Below are 12892 nucleotides of genomic sequence, written 5' to 3' on the forward strand. Positions count from 1 at the left end.
TAAAAGTAGCTGCTGTTTATCCAGGTAAGCATAAGGATTTTTTTTTTCTTAAAAAGAGTTCTCACTGTGGAAAATTGAGCTTTATATGTGCTAGCACCTGGACTTCATATTTCACTTTGAAGAATCAATCAGGCAAATTTGGGGATTTTTTTTAAGACTACAGGAAGAATTTTTTTTGAGTACCAAAGAACCGGAAACAATGCAGGTGGAGGAAATCCTTTAGGAAATAACTGGGCAAGTTGTGGCCCATGAACATGATAAATTGTTTCTATATTATAAGGAATTGGGACTCTGAAAGAAAGGGAAGATATATATGAACTAATACAAATTGAAGAAACCACAATCAGGAAAAGGAGATACCCAATGACTAAAATAATATAAATGAAAAAAACAATAAAAACAAAGAGAAGAAACTGAATGCTATGAAATTAATAACCAATTGGCCCCAAAAAGAAATTAGGAGATAGTATCATACATACCATTTCTGTGTTAAGGGTAGCTAAGGAAAAAGGAAACCGATTATAAAATACGGTATGTAATATGTTCATTAATTTTGCCAAACTGTTTTTTCTCCTCTTTTTTATTCTTTTTTTAATAAGGAAAGGGAGTTCTGAATCTTTTTTCTGTCATGAACCCCTTTGGTAGTCTGGTGGAGCTTACACACTTCTGACATCTATTTTTTAAATGTATAAAATAAAAACCAATCATTAAAATATAATTATTAATATATATAATATGTACATATATTATGTGTATGTGTCCATGAGCCCTGATATAAGGGATTGATTGTAAGAAGAGAAGCACTGGGAAATATGGGTGATATAAAAACAAAGAATACCATATTAACATAAATTTTAAATGTATAATGGGAAAGGTACATATCTCCTTTTTGAATTCCCTCCTTGATTCTTTTCCAGAATGGATTGTCTCCGTTGCATATGGCGACCCAAGGGGATCACCTAAACTGTGTCCAGCTTCTCCTCCAGCATAACGTGCCTGTTGATGATGTCACTAATGACTACTTGACTGCCCTGCACGTCGCTGCCCACTGTGGCCACTACAAAGTCGCCAAGATTCTCTTGGACAAGAAAGCTAATCCTAATGCCAAAGCACTGGTAAGTCCCAGCCCCCATGGCTACCCTGCTCTAAGGAAACTGGGTCTCAGAGCTCAGAGCTGGGAACTAGTGGCCGAGGCTTCTTCAGCTCTGGGGGACTTGCTTTTAAAAGTCCTGGGTCCATCTCTACCTCAAAGACCTGTCCCAGAAGTCGGCCCTTCCCTCTTAAGCATCTTCAGTTCAACAGGTAGGAAAAGTCACTCACTATGTGCAGGAATCATGGAATGATGGGGAAAGAACTGGCCTCCAGGTCAGGAATACTTGGACTCAGGGTCTGCCTCTTACTTATTTGTGGATAAATCACTTAACTGCTCTCTGCTGTAGAATGGGGATAGTGCTGCTGAAGGTAGTGAGAATCAAATATACTCAGCTCAGCACCTGGCACACTGTAGGCATTTGATAAATGCTTGTTTTCTTCCTTTCATCCATCTGTACTGGTGGGGAGTTCACTCACCAGTTCTTGCTCCCAATAAAATCACAGGGCTGGATCAATGTGCTGGACTGGGGCCACAAAAATGGTACTTCCTGTAGCCCCTGCCCTGGAGAATAGCCCATCTAATGAAGGGGAGGCTAGTGGGAATGTGCAGCATCATGTTTTGTGTGAGATGGAGGAGACCTTAGAAGTCATTTATTCAATCCCTATCACAGAGGAGACTTCCCTTGTGTCTCATACAGAATGCCCCCTGCAAAATGAGAAGCTTACGGAGGGTGGGATCAGTGCTGGGGGCGGGGGGGAGGTTCTATATAGGAGGAAGTATACCCAAGGAGCCTTGAAGAAAGAGAGGGACTTGAATAGGTGAAGAGAGAAGCCATTCTAAGCATGGAGAACTCCATGGTGATAAGCAGAAATATGGCAGAACAGTCTAAAAATTCAGGAGACATCATTTCTGAATAATTAGTCATTTCATTAACTTTTAAAAATTTTTATTAATACAAGAAATATTATTTTATTAACTATTTTCTTCCTCATATAAAGAGAAATTTTATTATTTGGAACTCAAATACCAAAGACCCTCATAATAGTGGGCACAAAGCTTTTATACCCCTGAAAAGTGGGGTTCCGGAGAGTGGTAATCAACTCCAACTGGTTAACAAGTAATGAGAGAATGGATATTACAAAGAGGAGCTGGACCTATTCTAATGAACTTTGATTATGTCATTTACTTCTCAATTACCCCGTGCTCAGGCAATTTAATCAGAGAATTTATCCCCACAGAAATCTGAGTGGCACACAATGGGCTTCCCCAACTGAGATTAAATTCTTTCAAAGATTGGGTGGGGTCTGACCATGATTGAGAAGAAAATTAATTTAATTCAGAGACTGAGTTTTGAAATGAGGACTTTAAAAAAAAAATGGGAGAACCCCGGATCTCCTCAAGTCATTGGTTATTAATAATTATTTCTCTCAATGGGAAAGGGAAAGTTAAGAACTAGAAAGATGAAGAAAATGAAAAGGGATGAATAACAGCTAGGGCTGGAAACCCCCTTTCTTTGCTCTGCTGGGGGATTAAGGGAGTAAACTACTGCATATTCATTTGTTGGTTAGATATGCTGAACTCTTTTTTTTTTTTTTAAGGGAGTCTAATCAGGCAGGGGAGAAAGAGTAGATCCTTTTGAAAAAGAAAGTGTGAATAAAAATTAAAATAAATGGAACCAATTAGACAGGATACCTGGGAACCTACCTGTGCAAGGCTTCAAATGTCAGGCTCATTATTTAACTTTCAATGTCTCCCTCCCTACTGGCTCCTTCTCCTCCTGTTACAAACCTGCTTCGGGTTCCCTGATATTCTGGGAAGGATGCCCCCACCCATCCCCTACCTTCTTCACACCTTGCATGCCCTTCAATTCCAGGGTACACTCATGGTCTCCCTCTTCTCTACACACTCCATTTCTGCCTCTTATTTTGCTCAGTTTTAATCCTCCTCCAGCCCTTAAACTTGAGCATCTCCTAGTGTTCTCTTACCTTCAAAACAAGCTTTAAAATAATCAGCTCTGGTGAATTCTTTCTTTCTTTCTTCCTCCCTCCCTCCCTTTCTTTCTTCCTTCCTCCCTCCCTCCCTTTCTTTCTTCCTTCCTCCCTCTCTCCCTTCCTTCCTTCCTTCTTTTCTTTCTTTCTCTTTCTTTCTTTCCTTCCTTCCTTCCTTCTTTCTTTTTCTTCTATTTCTTCCTCCTCCTTCTTTTTCTTCCTCCATCTTCTTTCTTCTTTTGCTTCTACTTCTGCTCCATCATCTTCTTCCTCTACTGCTGCTTCTCCTTCTGTTTCTGCTTCTGCTTCTTCTCTTTTTCCCCTTCTTCTCCTTCTCTTCCATTCTCTCCTTTCTTTCCCCTCTTCCCTCCCCCTGTTTCCTTCTCGTCTACCTCTATCCCCTCCCAACAGTACATGTTGCTGACCTGAGCAAATCATTACAGATCCCAAAATCATGAACTTCTTGTCTCCACAGCATTCAGAATAAAGAAACTCGCCAGACCATTATAAAGAGGGTCAGTAGTCAGCCTGCTGCCACCACCTGCAATAGTTTGCAAAAATCTTAGTGAACCAGAAAGCTTTCTTGGAAAGCAAAAAGCACCAGTCAGCAACATGATCTTGGGACTTATTTCAGAAGCAACAAGGCCTCTGAATTAATGAGGAACATATTTGCTGACATCTTTTTTCTCCTGCTGGTTGGATTCCAACATAGTCTTGTTTCTTTTTTTTTTTTTTAATTTCCTATTTATGACAACTCCCTTAACTGCTCTGTTGTTTGATTTTCTCATCTGTAGAATGGGAATAATCTTGATCTCTTCACAAAGAATTTCAGGTTAAATGCTGTAGTTCATTATACATAATACCAGTGGAATTTAAACAAACATTAATTACCTTTCTAATGATTAATCTTAGTCCCAAAGAAGATGAGGAAATGTTCACTTTCTTTTGTAGAGATGGAGGACTACATGAGTAAAACATGGCAGTCTCAACTGATATATTAGTTGCTTTAACAGAACTATTTTTATCATTTTTATTTTTTATTGTTCTTTTTTTTTTTAGACAAGGGATGATTCATTAAGAAGGGAAAGAGTGGGGCAACTAGGTGGCGTAGTGGATAGAGCACCAGCCCTGAGTCAGAAGGACCTGAGTACAAATCTGGTCTCAGACACTTAACATTTCCTGGCTGTGTGACCCTGGGCAAGTCACTTAAGCCCAATTGTCTCAGAAAAAAAAAAAAAAAAGAAGGGATTTTGCTGCACAAGAAGAATCGGACTCAGAAAAAAAAAGGGAAAGAGTGAGCATATATAGACATTAAAGTGATATAAAAACTGAAGAAATAGTAACCAAAATGTAATTAAAGAAAAGAAAACAGACACTAACCATTTATAGGACAGTGATGTGGTCAATCATATTTATTATGTATAAGAGATGTCTGCCTAGAATTCTATATTTTCAAAGGGATTTGGGATTTTTTTGCTTCCTGCCAAAAACTGCCATTCATGGCCCTGTGAAATCTGTTGATCATGGGGGTAACACCTTTTACAAGATCCAGAGCATGTGCACTCTCTAGTTCACAAATGAGAAAAGTGAGGTCCAAATTAATGAAATAACTTGTCCACAGCTGGGATATGGCCCCTGAGCCTCTGCTTCTAAATCCTTTTCTCTCCCCACTGTGCCACACTGCCTTACTGAAGGAACCAGGAATTCTAAAAGAGGGATGCTCTTTTCTTCACAGACAGAGGAGAGAAACTAAAGACATGATTAGAATAGGAAGGAGTCTAGTGGGGGGAAAGCTTGTTTTCTAATGTTTGTGAACTATTCCCAAATTCTCAAGTGACCAAAGTTTGGATCCAAATAAAGAGATAAAATTCATTACCAGTCACTGACCTCGAGGACAAAAGATTTCACTTGATTTTTAAGGGGAAAGAACCCAGCTGGTTAAGCCTGTACATTGGCAAAGAATGGCCATGAATAAAGATGGCTCCACCATGTCGTTGACTGGGATTCCAAAGAGATCACAACTCAGAAAAAAAGATTCTTGTGGTTGTTACCGTGCAGGGATTTTTTAAGTGTGTCTGGCTTTCGTCACCATCACTAGAGTGGCTGGCCGTCTCCTTCTCTGGATCATTTTCCAGATGAGGAAACTGAGGCAGAGTGAAGTGACTGGCCCAAGATCACATAGCTAGTATCTCAGTCCGGATTGGAACTCAGACTTTCCACCTACTAACTGTAAAAAGATTAAGATTTTTGAACTATAGTTCGACAGACCCAGACTCAATGGATGCAAAATTCAGAATTAGATTTTACCTGTCTCACTAACAATTAGAGCTGCCCAATAATGGATTGCTTCAGAAGATGGTGGGTTCCCTTTACTTTTTTTAATACCTTTTTTTCCTTACCTTTCTAAGACCATATGCCCCCCTCTCTGGTATGTTTATTTTTATATTTGTTCATTTCTTTTCTATCCCTACATGTCTCCCCAGTTGAGATGATAGTTCCTTGATTGTTTCATTATTTGTAACAGAGTTGGTGCTTAATAAATGTTTCTTGAGTTATAACTGGTATAGATGGGGTCCATACTCAGTATGGATGGAACTAGACTTTGGTCTCTTTCAACTGAAAAAACCTATGATTTCAATGGAGACATCCCCATTGCAAAAAGGAGAGAGATCAATGGAGGAATGAAACTGTTTTAGAGTCAGAGAACCTGACTTGGAATCTCTATTGTGTTCCTTTCTCCTTTGACCCCTCAGTCTTCCAATCTATGAAATGGGGGAGTTGAGTCAAATCATTCATTTCTAAGCTCCTTTCATTTCTAAAATGGACCAAACCATTTCTAAGCTCCTTTCATCTCTAAAATATTCTAAAGAAAAGAAGGGTTAGATGAGGAATCTGGGCAAGTTGACAAGCCGTTCATTAAGCTTCCCAACTATGTGCTAGGCCCTGTGCTAATTGCTGGGGACAGAGTGAATGGCAAAACCCAGTCCCTGCTCTCAAGGGGGTCACAGTTTAAATGGAGCAGAAACATGTAAACAATGACATGTAAACAAGAGATATATGGGATAAATTAGAGATAATCGGAGGCGGTTGCATGAAAACAGGAGTGCATCCGAAAGCCTTTTAGTCAAAGCTGAGCTTTGATGTAAGTGAGAGATGGCCGTCTTCCCTGCTTAAAGAGTTGGAGTGCTGGGGAAAAGATCATCCCAACCATGACTCATTTTTCCACTGGAGGGAGAAAAGCTGTCCTGCAACTAAGAGTGGAATTTTCTGTCATTTTCCCCTGACCCTAGATATTTCCCAATGCAGAGCTTACAACCAGTCACGCTTCGGTGGTGTGTGATCGGGGAATAGCCGGAGGTTTGCAGGACCCTGAGAAATACATCTGACCTCTATTTAGCTGCAGGATCCCAGTACTGGAAAATACATCTGCAGAGCAGCAAACGGTAGCACTGGGGAAGGACAGAGAGGGCAGGAACACAGTCAAGAGGAAAGGGTTCCATGTAAAACTCAGGGGCCAAGTGGGCATTGCACTGAGCTAGACAGCCTCCTAGAATTCACTTTAAGCTAAGTGGTGCAGTGGATTGAGCAGCAGCCCTGAAGTCAGGAGGACCTGAGTTCAAATTTAGTCTCAGACCCTTAACATTTCCTAGCTGTGTGACTCTAGGCAAGGCATTTAACCCCAATTGCCTCAGGAAAGAAAAAAAGAAAGGAAGGAAGGAAGGAAGGAAGGAAGGAAGGAAGGAAGGAAGGAAGGAAGGAAGGAAGGAGTCTACAGGAAGACCTTAAGGCACATGGCTATATACATCCCCTCCCATGCTGGGCCACTCTGGATATCTGCAGCTCCTGTCAGTGTCCTTTGGACAACCAAGCAGGCAGCTGGCATTTATGAAATGCTTCCTAATGTACCTGCCACAGTGCTGAGTGTTATGATGCAGATGGCAAAGAAAGGACCGCCCTCCCAGGAAAGGAAATAGGGCATCAGAAGGCTTCCTTGGGGGTTGGGATGTTTGGGGTCCAACCTGTCAATCCAGGATTGGCTCCGCATGGGCACATCCTCGCCACAATTGTCAGAGGCAAGAGCTGAAGCTGTGGGTAGTGGGGGACAAGGGAAGACCTGCCCCTTTTGGTGAATGCCTGGGTTGAAATGTAGGTAGTGGGTCAGGAGAGCAGAATTTGGGATGAAATCATTCACCACAACTTCTCACTGAAGAACCAAGCTCAGTGTCCTATTGGATGGTGCATATCTAGTACCCCAGAGTATTCCCACGTGATTTCTTTAGCTGTTTTGCCCTCTTTTTCCTGTTAACTTAGTTCACAAATCCCTTTACATCTCTGAAAAATAGGCAGAAGCTCCAGTTTCTGTCACTGGACCCATGGTCTTCCCGTAGTAGGAGCACCTCTCCATCGGTGTTTATTGCAGTCCCAGCCTGGGAGAGCTCTGAGCCTTTCCAACCATCCTCAGGAGAAGACTTAAGACCTGAGCTTACAGCCTGTCTCTGCCACTGGGCAGCTGTGTGCCTTGGATGAGATCCTTGCCCTCTCTGAAAGTCAGCTTCCTTGGGTCTGAAATGGGGCGATCTCACCGATGTGTATGAAATTCAGACAACTCAAAAATGCCCTGCTAGCCAACTTCTCATGAGCCTTCCCATAATGCTCCCTGCCCTATTTTCTGAACACCATTCCAGCATTCACACCATCCATCCACCCTTGCACCATGACTGATCCACCTCTCTTTCTGGAAATACAAGGATAGAATCAGAAGAGCATCAACCATTACTTAGGTACACAGCTTAATATCCCTCAGTTCACAGATAGATTGGAGCACAGAGAAGCTAAGTGATTTGCTCAGGTCATATAACCTTGCAATCTGGAGGCAGAATTTGAATTCAGGTCCTCCTGGTTGATTTTTTTTTTTAATTCACATATTCTTTAACAAAGGACTCTGAATCTCAAAGTTTGGAAGTCAAAGAGAGGGGTAGTGAATTTTGGGATCATGGAAGCGTGGATCAGAGCTTTTTTCCTCCCTCCTTTCTTCCCTCCCTTCCTCCCTCTTTTTCTGTTTATCTCCCCCCTCTCTCCTCTTTCTCTCTTCCCTCCCTTCTTCCCTTTCTCCTTCCCTTCCTGTTTCTCTATCTCTGTCTTTTGTCTGTCTCTCTCTTCTTTAATTTTTAAAACTGAATTTTTTTGTGTTTAACTGTTTTTCCTTCTAACTTTGATTCTGGACTCCAGAACAGAGTCCAAAACCAAGGTGGATAAGCAGAAATTTTTAAGTGGAATCCTAGAAATACTACCATTCCTATTGACACATTGGATACAGGCCCTAAAAAGGTCCTTTTTTTTTCTACTGGCCCAAGAGAGGCAGAGGATCTGGGAATGGAAAGTGACAATCCTACTGAACTCTGTCCTGGTCAGACCACACCTGGATTATTGTGTTTAGCTCAGTTAGATGCCATAGGGGATAAAAGGCTGGATCTTAAGTCAGAAAGACCTGAATTCATATCCTGCCTCAGAAATGTCCTAGCTGTGTCACCCTAGGGAAATCATTTAATGTCTGCTACCTCAGTTTCCCTGTCTATAAAATGAGAAGGTTGAGTGCAAGGTCCTCCCAGGGGTCTATGATCCTTAGATAAAGTGAAGAATATCCATGGGAGGCAGCCACAGTGGTGAAGTGATTCCAGGTCCTGTTAGATGAGGATACTTTGAAGGATTCAAGGATGCTCAGCCAGGAGGAGTGCGGAGGAGTGGGGAGAGAAAGGCGTTCTATCATCACTGATCATAGCTGTCAAACTGGAATTATTTCTGGAAGGCGTATGAGGTTTTTCTGTTTGCTCCCAGATGACAGAATTGGGAGTAGATATAGCAAAGAAACACATTTGAACTGGACTAAATGGGGGAAGTCTTCCTAACAATTTAAGTTATCCTACAAGGGAATGGGATAGCTCAGTGGATAATGAAGTCTCCATCCCTGAAGATCTTCACACAGAGGTAGAATGGCTACTTGAGAGGTGTCCTGTAAGAGACAGTCTTATTCAAATGTAGGTTGGATTCAATGGACCCCAATTCCAAGATTCTGGATTTTGGAAAGGATACTTACAGGTCTGCTATTATCTTCCTAGTCTGTCTATTCTTGGGGGCTGAAGTGACCCGTGTCTTATCTAATCTGTGTTCCCCCCAGTCTTGGAGGCAGCTGTGAGAGAGTGGAAAGAATCAGTGGATCTGACATTAAATGCCAGCTCTGTTGCCTCATTAGTGAGCCACTAGGGCCAAGTCACTTCCTTTGTGTGAATTTTGTTGCCCAATAATAACATGAAGAGCTTGAATTAGTTTCCCTATGTATGTCCAGCGAAAACATGGCGGAAGATTAAAATGGACATCACTTTCTCTTTATAACACTATCAATCAGTCAACTGTAGTCACACAGCAAGTTAGTGACAAACTCTGGATTCAAACTCATCCCCATTCTCTGGCCTATGTTCTTGCTGTTATTCCATTCTTTGGGCTGACCCCAAGTTTTTTCATTAAAACTGCTTTTTCCCAGTGTATCCAATACAGGTGTCTTTGGGCAGTTTCACCACAGACAAGGGAATTGACTTTCCACATATTTTGGTAAAACATACATGGGTTTTATGAGACATATCTGTATTTTTTTACCCACAGAATGGTTTTACCCCCCTTCATATTGCCTGCAAGAAGAACCGAATTAAAGTTATGGAACTTCTCCTGAAACATGGTGCATCTATCCAAGCTGTAACTGAGGTGAGAAGAGCAGGCTTTTGGTTTTGAAAATGGTTAGACAAAGTCTTATAAAAAATGAATGTTGAAAACCATTAACATTGGTGAGTGACTTTTATACCAAAGAAGGGAAGGGAAAGAAAAAGAAAATCCTATTAAGGATTTAAAAAAAAAAAAAAAAAAAAAAAAAAGGAAGTGTTTACAATGTCATCTTAAGGAAGCCATGATTGGGGCTTTGGACTTTATTAGTATTAATTGGTTTTGTCCTGTGTCAAATTATAGACCCCAGATGCAGTTGGTCATAAGGAGGACCAGGAAAAGAGTGTGGGTGGCTCTATATGATGCACCAGTGCCAATGGAAACCCACGTCAATGGCCACATCTCTCTGATGGCATATCAATAAGATCCTCCCTCCGGACACTGAGGGACTGCTTTTGAATATTCATTTCATGAATCATCACTAGTCCTTTGTAAAATAAAGCTCACTCCTCTTAATATAATACAGATCTCTAAAGTCATAACCTCATTTGATACAACCTGGAAAAGGGCCCTAATTAACTATTTATAAATCTTGTTTTTATTGATATCTTTCATTTTTCTGTCATCCTCATTTCTGAATGTTCCTCCCCACTGCTTTACTTGGGCATCCCTTGTAAAAAGGGAACTTTTTAAAGGAAGGGAGGGGAACCAAATTAATGAATTTTTCCCTCATAGAAAATTCCTCCTCATTATGAAGGTTAGAAGTGAGTTTGCTGTGTAGAAACTCTGCTAGTTAAAAAGGATGGTTGATGAACACTTCTAACGTGCATCGGTCCAAAAGACCATGTATTAAGCACTCACATCCAAAAGCAATAGTTGAAGAGCCTCCGCCCGTTAGGGGCCCATTCTATCAGAAGATATGTCGATAGACAGATACCTGTTCTAAAGCACATAAAAAAAAACGAGGCAGTTCTGAGGGGACACATCAGAAGCCGAGGGACTCTGGAAGGACATGGAGGAGATGCCCCATCGCATCCTTCCTCAACTCTTATTGTGATGGCTTCAACCATTTTTTTTTTATTAAAATCCTTCAGAAAGTCCTCCCCAGCTGATTCAGTAGGATTTACACCAGATGCAGGGCTGGTTCAATAATAGGGAAACTACGACCATAATTGACTATATCGATCACTGAACTAACAAAAACCAACTGATAAAATTAAAATCCCTCAGAAAGTTCTCCCCACAATAATAAACTATAACCAAGTAGGATTTACACCAGATGCAGGGCTGGTTCAATAATAGGGAAACTACAACCATAATTGACTATATCGATCACTGAACTAACAAAAACCAACTGATAAAATTAAAATCCCTCAGAAAGTTCTCCCCACAATAATACACTATGACCAAGTAGGATTTTACACCAGATGCAGGGCTGGTTCAATATTAGGAAAACTACCAGCATAATTGACTATATCGATGACCATACTAACAAAAACCACCTGATAAAATTAAAATCTGTGTCTTGATCTGGTAATCTGCCCCTTCTCCTTGTTGTCCCTTAGTCGGGCCTTACCCCGATCCACGTGGCTGCTTTCATGGGGCACGCGAACATTGTCTCTCAGCTCATGCATCACGGAGCATCACCCAACACCACCAACGTGGTGAGTAACTTGTAACCCAAAGGGGAAGGGAAAGAGACAAGGGTTTGCTAAGCACGTACTGCGCTACACCCTTTATAACTACTACCTTGTGATTGCTCAGAGAAGAGACCCAGAGTGGGAGCCTGATAAAATCAGTTGAATTAAATATCGTTGGCTGCACTTCTTGTTGATTCTATGCAGCGTTCACACTCGGGGCATCTATTTTCCCATTACTCCACCAACTCCAATCGAGATCATGGTTTTCCTTGATTCATAGCCATGGAGCATAATGGGGGAAATATCAGTATTTTTTTTTTAAAAGCTAAGACACCAATAAATCCTTCAGAAGCTACTGGGCCATATGAAGGGTGCTTGTGTGTTTCCTGTGTTCCATTTCTTTAGTACTAATTGTCTTCTCTCTCCTTTGTGAACTAGAGAGGAGAAACAGCCCTGCACATGGCAGCCCGCGCCGGCCAGTCGGAAGTCGTGCGGTATCTGGTCCAAAACGGAGCCCAGGTGGAAGCTAAAGCAAAGGTGAGTGTATCCAAAATACTGCTGGGTGAAATCCAGTCGACCCAACAGCATTATTTAAGTTCCCACTGTGCATGAGTGATACAAGGGGGAAAATGGACAAAATTCTGCCCTCAAAAAGTTTGCATTTTACTTGGAAGATAAAACATATAAATAGATAATGATTATTATTTGAAGACTGAGGGAACTATAACTTGGGCAAAGGAAGTGAAACATGAGCTTTAACCCTAAAGGAAAAACCCTTAAAACTATATAAAGTTCCTGCATTGAGAGAGACAAAGATGGGGGTGGAGAGACAGAGACAGGGACAGGGACAGGGACAGAGACAGAGACAGAGACAGAGACAGAGACAGGGAGAAGGAGAAGGAGAAGGAGAAGGAGAATCAAAGTGATTTGACCAAGATCATTTAAGTTTTTTTTAACTTACATACCTAGTTTATAACCCCAAATTTAAGACTCTTCCCATTGTATCACTGAAAAGTAATTAGATAGACCATATACATAATGAGTTGGTTGGCGTATCACCCAACTCCATGGCGCAGAGCTCATTCAGGAAATAAGAAATGTTAGTTAAAAAGCCAAGAGCCCAGGGAAGAATGATAATTCTGAAGCAATGATGAGATTTGTAATTAACTCTAGAAGGAAAATACTCAAAGGATTCAGAGATTTAGAAATAGAGTCACCTCAGGTGACCTTAAGTCATTGGCAAGAGACTTTAAAAGTCAAGACAAAAGCATATTTAGTAAGTGCTTCCTATGTGTTAGCCACAGTGCTAAGTGTGGGATTATGTCAACTCACCCCGGGAAAAATCCCATGGCCTCTAAGGTTTCTGGAGCCCTTGAGGAGAGAGGTTCCATATTTTGAATAATTACTTCTGCCTTTAGTATAGATAGTGACCGGTTATGAAAAGAAGTGGATGGTGAGGA

The 12892-nt window shown here is 41.2% G+C and overlaps 1 protein-coding gene across 34 annotated transcripts in view; it reads left to right on the forward strand.

The window, feature by feature from the left end:
- Positions 1-12892, forward strand: part of ANK3 (ankyrin 3) — a 592702-nt gene that overhangs the window by 421354 nt on the left and 158456 nt on the right. For all 34 annotated transcript variants that reach the window (XM_031956914.1, XM_031956919.1, XM_031956910.1 and 31 more), the window contains 4 exons: positions 918-1115; positions 9739-9837; positions 11358-11456; positions 11871-11969. In XM_031956914.1, coding sequence (XP_031812774.1) covers positions 918-1115; positions 9739-9837; positions 11358-11456; positions 11871-11969 — 495 coding nt within the window. The remainder of the gene's footprint in view (positions 1-917; positions 1116-9738; positions 9838-11357; positions 11457-11870; positions 11970-12892) is intronic.

This window comes from Sarcophilus harrisii, chromosome 2 (genome assembly GCF_902635505.1).
Source record: "Sarcophilus harrisii chromosome 2, mSarHar1.11, whole genome shotgun sequence".
Taxonomy (NCBI): Eukaryota; Metazoa; Chordata; class Mammalia; order Dasyuromorphia; family Dasyuridae; genus Sarcophilus; species Sarcophilus harrisii.